Here is a 15,574-nt window from a genome sequence, read left to right as displayed (position 1 = left end):
CGTCGCCCCCCAATAATTTTACCTGCCCCCCTTACCCTCCCCCCCAATAATTTTACCTGCCCCCTCACCCTCCCCCCCAACAGTACCTCACACTCACCTTTGCCACTTTCCTCAGCTTGGCTGCAGCCAGCGCGGCCGCCAACCCGCCGGCTCCACCGCCAGCACCACCACCCCCGCCGCCTGCAGCAGACGGTAGAGGAGGGGGAGGGGGAGGACCACCACCCCCCCCAGAAGGCATAGGAGGTGGAGCTGGAGGACCCCCAGGAGGAGCTGGAGGACCCCCTGGAGGAGCTGGAGGACCCCCAGAAACTGGCGGCGGCCCCGGTGGAGGTGGTGGGCCGGGTGGAGCTGGAGGACCACTTGATGGCGGAGTAACCGGGGCAACTGGAAGGAGAAGGAGAGAGAAGTCAGAAGAGATACAAAGCAACCTGATCTTCAGAGGATGGACATGACACTGTGTATATAGGGGTATATGTGGGGGGGGGCTACACACAGTAAGTATACCCCCCCCCCTACAGGCTACATATATACACTATATTACCAAAAGTATTGGGACGCCTGCCTTTACACACACATGAACTTTAATGGCCTCCCAGTCTTAGTCCGGAGGGTTCAATATTGAGTTGGCTCCGCCCTTTGCAGCTATAACACCTTCACCTCTTCTGGGAAGGCCGTCCACAAGGTTTAGGGGCGTGTCTATGGGAAGGCCGTCCACAAGGTTTAGGAGGGCGTCTATGGGAAATTTGGACATGGAGGAGCGAGTTTGGGGTGAAGAAACTTGACTGGCCTGCACAGAGTCCTGACCTAAACCCGATAGAACACCTTTGGGATGAATTAGAGTGGAGACTGCGAGCCAGGCCTTCTCGTCCAACATCAGTGCCTGACCTCACAAATGATCTTCTGGAAGAACGGTCAAACATTCCCATAGACACACCCCTAAACCTTGTGGACGGCCTTTCCAAAAGAGGTGAAGGTGTTATAGCGGCAAAGGGCGGGGCCAACTCAATATTGAACCCTCCGGACTAAGACTGGGGGTCATTAAAGGTCATGTGTGTGCAAAGGCCGGCGTCCCAATACTTTTGGTAATATAGTGTATGTGAGGCTGTAGGTGTATATATATATATATATATATATATATATATATATATATATATATATATATATATATATAGGAGGGGGAGGGGTGTATATATAGTCGTCTCCCCAGCCCCTCCCACATGCCGGTATCTCACCTGGACTCTGCACTTTCTGCTCCGGTTCCGGAGGTCTGAGGAGAGAAGACGTCACTGACAGTCAGAGATCATTTATTCCCTGCCTTCTCCTCCCCCCCACCCGACTGGGCCCAGAACGATGGACCAATAGCATGTTGTGCCAGGGATGCAGGCACTGTATGGGGTGGGGGGGGAGCGGGCAACCCAGAAGGACCCAGACATTGTACAGGGGAGGGGCAACCCAGAGGGACCCAGACATTGTACAGGGGAGGGGCAACCCAGAGGGACCCAGACATTGTACAGGGGAGGGGCAACCCAGAGGGACCCAGACATTGTACAGGGGAGGGGCAACCCAGAGGGACCCAGACATTGTACAGGAGGAGGGGGGCAATTCAGCGGGACCAGACATTGAACAGGGGGAAAACCCAGACATTGTACAGGGGGGGCAACCCAGAGGGACCCAGACATTGTACAGGGGTGGGAGAGCAGGGCAACCTAGAGGGACCCAGACATTGTACAGGGGGGCAACCCAGAGGGACCCAGACATTGAACAGGGGTGGGAGAGCAGGGCAACCTGGAGGGACCCAGACACTGTATGGGGGAGGGGGGGCAACCTGGAGGGACCCAGACACTGTATGGGGGAGGGGGGGCAACCTGGAGGGACCCAGACACTGTACAGGGGGGAAACCCAGACATTTTACAGGGGAGGGGGGCAACCTGGAGGGACCCAGACACGTATGGGGGAGGGGGGGGGGCAACCTGGGGCACATACATAAGATGCAGTGTTTTTACCTCCTCGGGGGTTCCGGCTCTTCTACTTTGGGTCCATTCATTGGAGTCCAGCTGGCACCTGTGGGGAGGAAGTATGGGGGTAATGTTGGGAAGACAGGTGACTGTCGGGGTGGGGGGGTGACTGTTGGGACGACGGGAGAATGTCAGGTGAAAGTCAGGATTATTATTATTATTATACAGAATTTATATTGCATTTATAACAGTTTGCGCAGCGCTTTACAACATGAGGGCAGACAGCACAGTTACAATACAATTCAATACAGGAGGGAGCAGAGGGTCCTGATCCCGAGAGCTTACAATCTAGGAGGGTCAAGGGATACAAAAGGGTAAAAAACTGGGGGGTGGGGGGTGATCTGATGAAGAAAATAAAAGAACAGTTGTTAGGTGGGGGCAGGATAGGCTTTTCTGAAGAGAAACATTTTTAGGGATCGCCTAAAAGTAGATAGATTTGGAGATAGTCTGGACAGATTGGGGTAGGGAATTCCAGAGGATGGGAGAGGCTCGGGAGAAGTCCTGGGAGGAGGTGATGAGGGAATTAGAGAGCAGGAGGTCTTGAGAGGAACAAAGAGGATGAGTAGGTTGGTATTTTAAGATCAGGTCAGTAAAGTAGCTGGGGGCAGAGTTGTGGACGGTTTTGTTAGTACAGCGGAACCTTGGATGACGAGGATAATCCGTTCCAGGAGAACGCTCATAATCCAAAGCACTCGCATATCAAAGCGAGTTTCCCCATTGAAGTCAATGGAAACGAAAATAATTAGTTCCACTTTGACTTCAATGGCATGCAATACCCCATGCGGCCAGAGGCGGGGGGGGGGGGGCGGAGAGCCTCGGAAACAGCCGGAAAGGCCCGAGGACAGCTCGGCTGACCTCAGAAAGGCTCAGGAACGTAGTATTTCCGAGTTTTTTTTCGAGCTTTTCCGTTCGGCGCTGCTCAGTTCCGGTGCCCCCCCCCGCACCTCAGGCCAAACGCGGTAATGCACACCACTTTGTCCTGAATCCTGCCGGTTTTGCGACAACACTCGCAAACCGAGTTAGGATTTTTCAAAATACAGAGCTCATATTGTGAAACGCTCGTTAACCGCATTACTCGCAAGCCGAGGTTTCACTGTATTTTGAATTTAGTTTGTTGGGTGAGTGGCAGCCAATGGAGGGATTGGCAGAGAGGGGTAGAAGACGCGGAGCGGTTGGTAAGGTGGAAGAGTCTGGCAGTAGTATTCATGATGGACTGAAGGGGGGGGGGGGGTAGACTATGTAGAGGTAAGCCTTTAAGGAGGGAGTTGCAGCAGTTGAGGTGAGAGATGACCAGGGAGTGAATTAAGAGCTTTGTGGTGTCATTGGTTAGGGAGGGACGTAGGTTGGAGGGATAGGAGAGACGTAGTTTGAAGGGACGTAGCTTGGAAGGGGACATAGCTAGGAGGAGATGTAGCTTGGAGGGGACGTAGCTTGGAGGGGACGTAGCTTGGAGGGGAGTTGGGTCGTCTCTCTCTGGGGCGGGGAGTTGGGTCGTCTCTCTCTGGGGCTGGGAGTTGAGTCGTCTCTCTCTGGGGCTGGGAGTTGAGTCGTCTCTCTCTGGGGCTGGGAGTTGGGTCGTCTCTCTCTGGGGCTGGGAGTTGGGTCGTCTCTCTCTGGGGCTGGGAGTTGGGTCGTCTCTCTCTGGGGCTGGGAGTTGGGTCGTCTCTCTCTGGGGCTGGGAGTTGGGTCGTCTCTCTCTGGGGCTGGGAGTTGGGTCGTCTCTCTCTGGGGCTGGGAGTTGGGTCGTCTCTCTCTGGGGCTGGGAGTTGGGTCGTCTCTCTCTGGGGCTGGGAGTTGGGTCGTCTCTCTCTGGGGCTGGGAGTTGGGTCGTCTCTCTCTGGGGCTGGGAGTTGGGTCGTCTCTCTCTGGGGCTGGGAGTTGGGTCGTCTCTCTCTGGGGCTGGGAGTTGGGTCGTCTCTCTCTGGGGCTGGGAGTTGGGTCGTCTCTCTCTGGGGCTGGGGTTGGGTCGTCTCTCTCTGGGGCTGGGAGTTGGGTCGTCTCTCTCTGGGGCTGGGAGTTGGGTCGTCTCTCTCTGGGGCTGGGAGTTGGGTCGTCTCTCTCTGGGGCTGGGAGTTGGGTCGTCTCTCTCTGGGGCTGGGAGTTGGGTCGTCTCTCTCTGGGGCTGGGGATTGGGTCGTCTCTCTCTCTCTGGGGATTGGGTCGTCTCTCTCTGGGGCTGGGAGTTGGGTCGTCTCTCTCTGGGGCTGGGAGTTGGGTCGTCTCTCTCTGGGGCTGGGAGTTGGGTCGTCTCTCTCTGGGGCTGGGAGTTGGGTCGTCTCTCTCTGGGGCTGGGAGTTGGGTCGTCTCTCTCTGGGGCTGGGAGTTGGGTCGTCTCTCTCTGGGGCTGGGAGTTGGGTCGTCTCTCTCTGGGGCTGGGAGTTGGGTCGTCTCTCTCTGGGGCTGGGAGTTGGGTCGTCTCTCTCTGGGGCTGGGAGTTGGGTCGTCTCTCTCTGGGGCTGGGAGTTGGGTCGTCTCTCTCTGGGGCTGGGAGTTGGGTCGTCTCTCTCTGGGGCTGGGAGTTGGGTCGTCTCTCTCTGGGCTGGGAGTTGGGTCGTCTCTCTCCGGGGCTGGGAGTTGGGTCGTCTCTCTCCGGGGCTGGGAGTTGGGTCGTCTCTCTCCGGGGCTGGGAGTTGGGTCGTCTCTCTCCGGGGCTGGGAGTTGGGTCGTCTCTCTCCGGGGCTGGGAGTTGGGTCGTCTCTCTCCGGGGCTGGGAGTTGGGTCGTCTCTCTCCGGGGCTGGGAGTTGGGTCGTCTCTCTCCGGGGCTGGGAGTTGGGTCGTCTCTCTCCGGGGCTGGGAGTTGGGTCGTCTCTCTCCGGGGCTGGGAGTTGGGTCGTCTCTCTCTGGGGCTGGGAGTTGGGTCGTCTCTCTCTGGGGCTGGGAGTTGGGTCGTCTCTCTCTGGGGCTGGGAGTTGGGTCGTCTCTCTCTGGGGCTGGGAGTTGGGTCGTCTCTCTCTGGGGCTGGGAGTTGGGTCGTCTCTCTCTGGGGCTGGGAGTTGGGTCGTCTCTCTCTGGGGCTGGGAGTTGGGTCGTCTCTCTCTGGGGCTGGGGGTTGGGTCGTCTCTCTCTGGGGCTGGGAGTTGGGTCGTCTCTCTCTGGGGCTGGGAGTTGGGTCGTCTCTCTCTGGGGCTGGGAGTTGGGTCGTCTCTCTCTGGGGCTGGGAGTTGGGTCGTCTCTCTCTGGGGCTGGGAGTTGGGTCGTCTCTCTCTGGGGCTGGGGTTGGGTCGTCTCTCTCTGGGGCTGGGGTTGGGTCGTCTCTCTCTGGGGCTGGGGTTGGGTCGTCTCTCTCTGGGGCTGGGGATTGGGTCGTCTCTCTCTCTGGGGCTGGGGATTGGGTCGTCTCTCTCTCTGGGGCTGGGGTCGTCTCTCTCTCTCTGGGGCTGGGGATTGGGTCGTCTCTCTCTCTCTGGGGATTGGGTCGTCTCTCTCTGGGGCTGGGGATTGGGTCGTCTCTCTCTCTGGGGCTGGGGATTGGGTCGGGTCGTCTCTCTCTCTGGGGCTGGGGGTTGGGTCGGGTCTTCTCTCTCTGGGGCTGGGGATTGGGTCGGGTCGTCTCTCTCTCTGGGGCTGGGGTTGGGTCGTCTCTCTCTGGGGCTGGGGTCGTCTCTCTCTCTCTGGGGCTGGGGATTGGGTCGCCTCTCTCTCTGGGGCTGGGGATTGGGTCGTCTCTCTCTCTGGGGCTGGGGATTAGGTCGTCTCTCTCTCTGGGGCTGGGGATTGGGTCGCCTCTCTCTCTGGGGCTGGGGATTGGGTCGTCTCTCTCTCTGGGGCTGGGATTAGGTCGTCTCTCTCTCTGGGGCTGGGGTTGGGTCGTCTCTCTCTGGGGCTGGGATTGGGTCGTCTCTCTCTGGGGCTGGGGATTGGGTCGTCTCTCTCTCTGGGGCTGGGGTCGTCTCTCTCTCTCTGGGGCTGGGGATTGGGTCGTCTCTCTCTCTCTGGGGATTGGGTCGTCTCTCTCTGGGGCTGGGGATTGGGTCGTCTCTCTCTCTGGGGCTGGGGATTGGGTCGGGTCGTCTCTCTCTCTGGGGCTGGGGGTTGGGTCGGGTCTTCTCTCTCTGGGGCTGGGGATTGGGTCGGGTCGTCTCTCTCTCTGGGGCTGGGGTTGGGTCGTCTCTCTCTGGGGCTGGGGTCGTCTCTCTCTCTCTGGGGCTGGGGATTGGGTCGCCTCTCTCTCTGGGGCTGGGGATTGGGTCGTCTCTCTCTCTGGGGCTGGGGATTGGGTCGTCTCTCTCTCTGGGGCTGGGGATTAGGTCGTCTCTCTCTCTCTGGGGCTGGGAATTGGGTCGTCTCTCTCTCTCTGTGGCTGGGGATTGGGTCGGGTCGTCTCTCTCTCTGGGGCTGGGAATTGGGTCGTCTCTCTCTGGGGCTGGGATTGGATTGGGTCATCTCTCCCTCTGGGGCTGGGGATGGGGTCGTCTCTCTCTGGGGCTGGGATTGGATGGGGTTGTCTCTCTGGGCTGGGATTGGATTGGGTCGTCTCTCTGGGGCTGGGATTGGATTGGGTCGTCTCTCTGGGGCTGGGATTGGATTGGGTCGTCTCTCTCTGGGGCTGGGATTGGATGGGGTTGTCTCTCTGGGCTGGGATTGGATTGGGTCGTCTCTCTGGGGCTGGGATTGGATTGGGTCATCTCTCTGGGGCTGGTGATTGGGTCGTCTCTCTCTCTGGGCTGGGGATTGGGTCGTCTCTCTCTCTGGGGCTGGGGATTAGGTCGTCTCTCTCTCTGGGGCTGGGGATTAGGTCGTCTCTCTCTCTCTGGGGCTGGGAATTGGGTCGTCTCTCTCTCTCTGGGGCTGGGAATTGGGTCGTCTCTCTCTCTCTGTGGCTGGGGATTGGGTCGGGTCGTCTCTCTCTCTGGGGCTGGGGATTAGGTCGTCTCTCTCTCTGGGGCTGGGGATTAGGTCGTCTCTCTCTCTCTGGGGCTGGGAATTGGGTCGTCTCTCTCTCTCTGGGGCTGGGAATTGGGTCGTCTCTCTCTCTCTGGGGCTGGGGATTGGGTCGGGTCGTCTCTCTCTCTAGGGCTGGGAATTGGGTCGTCTCTCTCTGGGGCTGGGATTGGATTGGGTCATCTCTCCCTCTGGGGCTGGGGATGGGGTCGTCTCTCTCTGGGGCTGGGATTGGATGGGGTTGTCTCTCTGGGCTGGGATTGGATTGGGTCGTCTCTCTGGGGCTGGGATTGGATTGGGTCGTCTCTCTGGGGCTGGGATTGGATTGGGTCGTCTCTCTCTGGGGCTGGGATTGGATGGGGTTGTCTCTCTGGGCTGGGATTGGATTGGGTCGTCTCTCTGGGGCTGGGATTGGATTGGGTCGTCTCTCTCTCTGGGGCTGGGGATTGGGTCGTCTCTCTCTCTGGGGCTGGGGTCGTCTCTCTCTCTCTGGGGCTGGGGATTGGGTCGTCTCTCTCTCTGGGGCTGGGGATTAGGTCGTCTCTCTCTCTGGGGCTGGGGATTAGGTCGTCTCTCTCTCTGGGGCTGGGGATTAGGTCGTCTCTCTCTCTGGGGCTGGGGATTAGGTCGTCTCTCTCTCTGGGGCTGGGAATTGGGTCGTCTCTCTCTCTCTGGGGCTGGGAATTGGGTCGTCTCTCTCTCTCTGGGGCTGGGAATTGGGTCGTCTCTCTCTCTCTGGGGCTGGGGATGGGGTCGTCTCTCTCTGGGGCTGGGATTGGATGGGGTCGTCTCTCTGGGGCTGGGATTGTATTGGGTCGTCTCTCTGGGGCTGGGATTGGATTGGGTTGTCTCTCTGGGCTGGGATTGGATTGGGTCGTCTCTCTGGGGCTGGGATTGGATTGGGTCGTCTCTCTGGGGCTGGGATTGGATTGGGTCGTCTCTCTGGGCTGGGATTGGATGGAATCTCTCACCTGTATCCAGAGCCTCCAGAGCCTGAGCGATTCCCGCTGCAAAGTGTGCCGCCTCCTCCTTGCTGCTGAAGTTCAGCCCCCACACCTGCCGCGCGTCTCGCCATTGGTGGAAGTTGGGCGTGGCCTGATGGTACTTCAGTCCTCGAACCAGAGGGCAATTTATCACCACCTGCTGGAGAAGAAGACTTTACCCAGAATTCCCTGCAACACAGGACTATGGTGGAATAGGAGTAAACCGGAGTACAGGGCCCGGCAGACCAGGGGCCCCACCATGGCGGCCTTATATCCTTTACTGGAATTGGAACCTTCCTTTCCATGATGGAGCCCCCCCCCCCACCCCCCAGACTTTTTACCCCCTGATAGAGGCGTGTCTCGTTATTGTCGCCTCCACTACCACCTGCATACAGGAGTCCTGTATCTACTAAGTCCCGCCTCTCCCGCCTAGACAAGTCCCACCCCTGACCAAGAGAGCACCAGTGACACTCTTGGTCAGGGGTGGGACTTGTCTAGGCGGGACATAGATGCAAGACTCCTGTTCTCTGCTCCGCCCTCTGCATGGTCACTCTACAAACCCCGCCTTCCCCTTATATCCCCTCCCTCCAAGCCCCGCCCCTTACTAGAAATGTCTCATGGATGGTGCCATTGTCTGCTCTCTCCACCCCCCCTCAGTCCATATCTCCCCCACCCCAGTCCCTTTTCTCATATCCACCATCCATGACCACCCCCCTTCCCCATGTCCAACCCCCACTCCTCCATTAGATGACACCTGACCAGAGAGTCTGCGCCCCCCTAGAACAGTGATGGAGAACCTCGGCACCCCGGATGTTTTGGAACTACATTTCCCATGATGCTCAGGCACTCTGCAGTGTAGCAGAGCATCATGGGAAATGTAGTTCCAAAACATCTGGGGTGCCGAGGTTCTCCATCACTGCCCTACCTAGAACATGATCTGATTGGCTGGTGGTGACCCGGCCACCCCTCTCTGGACATCGCCGGGCCCCGGGAAATGATGGCCTCTCAATGCAGTGGAAGGAGGAACTGCCACTTCCCTAATAAAGAATTATCTGCAGAGAACCCCCCCTCCCCCCCTGAGAACTTCCACCTGACTTCCCCTCCAACCACAGACTTCCACTTCATCTCACCCACCATCCGGCCGTACCGCAATCAACACCCACCCCCCTCTATACCTGACAGGTATAGAGGGGGGTGAATCCTCAGGCACGCTGCAGTGTAGTGGAGCATCATGGGAAATGTAGTTCCAAAACATCTGGGGTGCCGAGGTTCTCCATCACTGCTCTACACAACGTATACTCCCCCACATGACCCATCAGGTAGGTACTGCGACGGACTCCGGAATTTCCGCTGCTTCCCAAGTCCCGGAACACGAGACCAATGGATCTGGCTGTAGTAGCCCCAAGAACCCGGACAACACCAGTCTTGGAGTACACCAGAGATAGAACGGCTTTATTGGAACAAGAATACACTTGAGAAAGACACCCCCCCCCCTCCTGATCATATTACCCTACCAATACAAACTGTAACCAGAAATATAAATGAAATAGTCATATAACCCACCTAGGTGACTCAGACCTTTCAGGTCGGACTTGTCGTCTTCTAGCTCACATTATCATAAGTATAAAACACGGACCACAAGGGTAAGGTGCTAGTAGACAATAGCCGAGTTGATTAGCACAATGGGTGGAAGACACTTAGTAGGCCCACTAGACATACAATAAACACATTATAGCCGACAACCCCAGACAGGCGACTCAGACCTTTCAGGTCGGACTTGTCGTCTACTAGCTCACATTATCATAAGTATAAAACACAGACCACAAGGGGTAAGGCGCTGGTAGACAATAGCCGAGTTGATTAGCACAATGGGTGGAAGACCCTTAGTAGGCCCACTAGACATACAATAAATACATTATAGCCGACAACCCCAGACAGGCGACTCAGACCTTTCAGGTCGGACTTGTCGTCTTCTAGCTCACATTATCATAAGTATAAAACACGGACCACAAGGGGTAAGGTGCTAGTAGACAATAGCCGAGTTGATTAGCACAATGGGTGGAAGACCCTTAGTAGGCTCACTAGACATACAATAAACACATTATAGCCGACAACCCCAGACAGGTGACTCAGACCTTTCAGGTCGGACTTGTCGTCTACTAGCTCACATTATCATAAGTATAAAACACGGACCACAAGGGTAAGGTGCTAGTAGACAATAGCCGTGTTGATAAGCACAATGGGTGGAAGACCCTTAGTAGGCCCACTAGACATACAATAAACACATTATAGCCGACAAGCCCAGACAGGTGACTCAGACCTTTCAGGTCGGACTTGTCGACTTCTAGCTCACATTATCATATAGACATACAACACATTATAGCCGACAACCCCAGACAGGCGACTCAGACCTTTCAGGTCGGACTTGTCGTCTTCTAGCTCACATTATCATATAGACATACAACACATTATAGCTGACAACCCCAGACAGGCGACTCAGACCTTTCAGGTCGGACTTGTCGTCTTCTAGCTCACATTATCATATAGACATAAAACAAACACATTATAGCCGACAACCCCAGACAGGCGACTCGCTGATGACATTACAATCTATGAGTCCCAACAGTGTGAATCAGTCCGTATTCCCAATCAGACATAGAGGCCCTATACAGGGACCCCAGAGTCTGAATTCAAGTCCACATCCCCCCAAGTCACACAAAGTAACACCTCAGGGGTCCCCCCAGTCATACACCTCACAAAGAGCACTGTTCCCCCAAAATCCAGGGCCCATGATGATCAGTAGGGAAGAGGCCAGCATTCAGAACCCTTCCAACAAGTGAGCCTATCACAGGTCCCTCTGTGTGTACGTTGGACATACCTGCTGGTCCTGCATCTTCCTCCCCACCACGCGGTACATCTGTGTGGCGGGATTGTGGAAGATCTGCACTCGGCTGAATCCCGCGGCCCCCGTCCCGGCGTTTATCCACTTCTTACTGCCGTCATCGTAGAGCATAACCGTCGCTCTGGCCGTGATCACCGCCGCCTCCCTGGAGGAGAGAGAGAGGAATGTGAGGAGGAACTCCGAATACTTACCATCCTACAAGGTCACACACAGGTCAGAGACACACAGGTCAGAGATACACAGGTCAGAGACACACATACACACACACAGGTCAGAGACACACAGGTCAGAGACACACAGGTCAGAGACACACAGGTCAGAGACACACATACACACACACAGGTCAGAGACACACAGGTCAGAGACGGGTCACACACACATACAGGTCAGAGACGGGTCACACACACACATATATACACACACAGGTCAGAGACGGGACACACACACACACAGGTCAGAGACGGGTCACACACACAGGTCAGAGACGGGACACACACACAAACACAGGTGAGAGACGGTCACACACACACACAGGTCAGAGACGGGTCACAATCACAGGTCAGAGACACACAGGTCAGAGACGGGACACACACACACACATACACACATATATACACACACAGGTCAGAGACGGGACACACACACACACATACACACATATATACACACACAGGTCAGAGACGGGTCACACACACAGGTCAGAGACGGTCACACACACAAACACAGGTCAGAGACAGGTAACACACAGGTGAGAGACGAGTCACACACACACACACACACAGGTGAGAGACGGGTCACACACACACACAGGTGAGAGACGGGTCACACACACACACAGGTGAGAGACGGGTCACACACACACACACAGGTGAGAGACAGTCATACACACACACAGGTCAGAGACGGGTCAGACACACACACACAGGTCAGAGACGGGTCAGACACACACACACAGGTCAGAGACGGGTCAGACACACACACACAGGTCAGAGACGGGTCAGACACACACACACAGGTCAGAGACGGGTCAGACACACACACACACACACAGGTCAGAGACGGGTCACACACACAGGTCAGAGATGGTCACACACACACACAGGTCAGAGACAAGTCACACACACACACAGGTCAGAGACAAGTCACACACACAGGTCAGAGACGGGTCACACACACACAGGTCAGAGACAAGTCACACACACACACACACACAGGTCAGAGACGGTCACACACACACACACACACACACAGGTCAGAGACGGGACATACACTGGTGAGAGACGGGTCACACCCACACACAGGTCAGAGACGGGTCACACACACACAGGTCACGGATCACACACACATGTCAGACGGTCACACACACAGGTCAGAGACGGGTCACACAGGCACACACAGGTCAGAGACGGGTCACACACACAGGTCAGAGACGGTCACACACACACACCCAGGTCAGAGACGGGACACACACACAGGTCAGAGACGGTCACACACACACACACACAGGTCAGAGATGGGTCACACACACACACACAGGTCAGAGACGGGACATACACACACAGGTCAGAGACGGGACATACACACACAGGTCAGAGACGGGTCACACACACAGGTCAGAGACGGTCACACACACAGGTCAGAGACGGTCACACACACACACACAGGTCAGAGACGGGACATACACACACAGGTCAGAGACGGGTCACACACACACAGGTCAGAGACGGGACACACACACACAGGTCAGAGACGGGACACACACACACAGGTCAGAGACGGGACACACACACACACAGGTCAGAGACGGGTCACACACACACAGGTCAGAGACGGTCACACACACACACACAGGTCAGAGACGGGACACACACACACACAGGTCAGAGACGGGACACACACACACAGGTCAGAGACGGGTCACACACACAGGTCAGAGACGGTCACACACACAGGTCAGAGACGGTCACACACACACACACACACAGGTCAGAGACGGGACACACACACACACAGGTCAGAGACGGGACACACACACAAACACAGGTGAGAGACGGGTCACACACACAGGTCAGAGACGGTCACACACACAGGTCAGAGACGGTCACACACACACACACAGGTCAGAGACGGGTCACACACACAAACACACACAGGTCAGAGACAAGACTGATCTGATCAGAGGAAGCAGAGTCTCTCCGCAGAAGATTCCTCCATGATAACACAGTGGATAGACAGCAGGACAGATGGAATTGTATATGAAGACTGTCCCATTCTTCCTCCGCTGTAACCCGTAGCAACCATCCCATTGTGTCCCTGAATGATCCCAGCCAATAGAAATAGATGTCTCAGAGAGGGATCAGTTGTAGATCTAGGTGTGTGGGGGGGGGGGTGTCAGTTCAGGATCTCGGGGACACTTCCCCTCTCATCAGGAAGTGGAGTGTATTAGCTGGTTTTAGATTTGGCTTCCTCTTTATTATTATTAATCTTTCTGAGAATCCAAAACTATTCCTGTCTGAATGATCTCATCCTGAGACTCCGAGCGGAACCGAGGAAATGACTCATTACAGGTGAGACAAACATGGAGGCCATCCGGCTGGGAGTACCACCCGTCTACAGCGCCTGGAAAAAGTATTCATACCCCCTATATTATACACAGTGCCTGGAAAAAGTATTCACACCCCTCTGTATACAGTGCCTGGAAAAAGTATTCATACCCCTCGATATACAGCGCCTGGAAAAAGTATTCATACCCCTCTATATACACAGCGCCTGGAAAAAGTATTCATACCCCCTATATATACAGTGCCTGTACAGGACACAGTAGGGGTATACAGTATACACTGTACAGGACACAGTAGGGGTATACTATACAGGACACAGTAGGGGTATACGGTATATACTATACAGGACACAGTAGGGGTATACGGTATATACTGTACAGGACACAGTAGGGGTATACGGTATATACTGTAAGGACACAGTAGGGGTATACGGTGTACAGGACACAGTAGGGGTATACGGTATATACTGTACAGGACACAGTAGGGGTATACAGTATATACTGTACAGGACACAGTAGAGGTATACAGTATATACTGTACAGGACAGAGTAGGGGTATACGGTATATACTGTACAGGACACAGTAGAGGTATACGGTATATACTGTACAGGACACAGTAGGGGTATACGGTATATACTGTACAGGACACAGTAGAGGTATACAGTATATACTGTACAGGACACAGTAGGGGTATACGGTATATACTGTACAGACACAGTAGGGGTATAGGTATATACTGTACAGACACAGTAGGGGTATACGGTATATACTGTACAGACACAGTAGGGGTATACGGTATATACTGTACAGACACAGTAGGGGTATACGGTATATACTGTAAGGACACAGTAGAGGTTTACGGTATATACTGTACAGGACACAGTAGGGGTATACGGTATATACTGTACAGGACACAGTAGAGGTATACAGTATATACTGTACAGGACACAGTAGGGGTATACGGTATATACTGTACAGATACAGTAGGGGTATACGGTATATACTGTACAGGACACAGTAGAGGTATACAGTATATACTGTACAGGACACAGTAGGGGTATACGGTATATACTGTACAGACACAGTAGGGGTATACAGTATATACTGTACAGACACAGTAGGGGTATACGGTATATACTGTACAGGACACAGTAGGGGTATACAGTATATACTGTACAGACACAGTAGGGGTATACGGTATATACTGTACAGACACAGTAGGGGTATACGGTATATACTGTACAGACACAGTAGGGGTATACGGTATATACTGTAAGGACACAGTAGAGGTTTACGGTGTACAGGACACAGTAGGGGTATACGGTATATACTGTACAGGACACAGTAGGGGTATACGGTAAATACTGTAGAGGACACAGTAGGGGTATACGGTATACACTGTAAGGACACAGTAGAGGTATACGGTATATACTGTAGAGGGCCCGGTGTAGGCGGGGACCCCTCTGGCTGGGAGGACTGCGGAATGTCCGGTGATAGACGTGTCCCGCACATTGAATTGTCAGCCTTCCTCCCTCCGTTTCCCATCTCTGCTTATTTCCATATAAGGCTGTGAGAACCCACTGGTGACCATGAGTGGGGAAAAGGTGGGGAGGGGGGGCCCCCGGGGGCCCGGCAGGAGGAAGGGGGGGCCCCCGGGGTGTCAGACAGACCACAGAGAGAAAAATGGAGACATAGAAGAGATATTGGTCAGTGAATGGAGGTCCCCCCCGCACTCCGCCATGTCACCCAACAAGACCCAACATGACAAAAGTATGAGACTCACCCCATGGTGTGCACAGCGAGGCGCCCCCTGCAGGTAGGAATGTGTCACCTCCGCTTCCTCCTCACCTATCTCAGCATAGCAGGAAGGTGTGTACCAGAGAGCTCCCTGCACCCCACACCGAGCTCCCTGCACCCCACACCAATCTCCCTGCACCCCACACCGATCTCCCTGCACCGCCCTGAGATTAGCAGATACTTCCTCCTCCCCCTTCTGATACAATGTAACTCTTCTCTCCTCCTCCTGATACAATGTATCAGTCCTCACTCTCCTCTTCCGCCCTCTTCTGATACAATGTATCTCTCCGCCACTCCTCACTCTCCTCTCCGGATACAATGTATCTCTTCACTCCCTGCACAGCTGTCTGGAGACCTCCTCCTCTCCGTCTCCCAGCTCTCCTCTCCTCCCCTCTCTGTCTCCTTTCCCCTCTCTGTCTCCCAGCTCTCCTCTC

The 15,574-nt window shown here is 55.1% G+C and overlaps 1 protein-coding gene across 2 annotated transcripts in view; it reads right to left on the bottom strand.

The window, feature by feature from the left end:
- Positions 1 to 15,574, bottom strand: part of LOC120914379 (vasodilator stimulated phosphoprotein) — a 26,093-nt gene extending 10,519 nt beyond the window's left edge. The window contains exons 1-6 of one of the 2 annotated variants that reach the window (XM_040325066.1): positions 15,127 to 15,574; positions 10,759 to 10,927; positions 7,869 to 8,040; positions 2,004 to 2,061; positions 1,233 to 1,267; positions 98 to 384 (exon numbers count right to left, since the gene is read on the bottom strand). In XM_040325066.1, coding sequence (XP_040181000.1) covers positions 98 to 384; positions 1,233 to 1,267; positions 2,004 to 2,061; positions 7,869 to 8,040; positions 10,759 to 10,927; positions 15,127 to 15,131 — 726 coding nt within the window. In that variant the 5' untranslated portion in view covers positions 15,132 to 15,574. The remainder of the gene's footprint in view (positions 1 to 97; positions 385 to 1,232; positions 1,268 to 2,003; positions 2,062 to 7,868; positions 8,041 to 10,758; positions 10,928 to 15,126) is intronic. The other variant, XM_040325067.1, reaches the window with a different exon arrangement.

Source organism: Rana temporaria, chromosome 9, assembly GCF_905171775.1.
Source record: "Rana temporaria chromosome 9, aRanTem1.1, whole genome shotgun sequence".
Lineage (NCBI taxonomy): Eukaryota > Metazoa > Chordata > Amphibia > Anura > Ranidae > Rana > Rana temporaria.
Note: the sequence above shows the minus strand (reverse complement) of the source record. Positions and strands in the feature narration are given on the sequence as shown.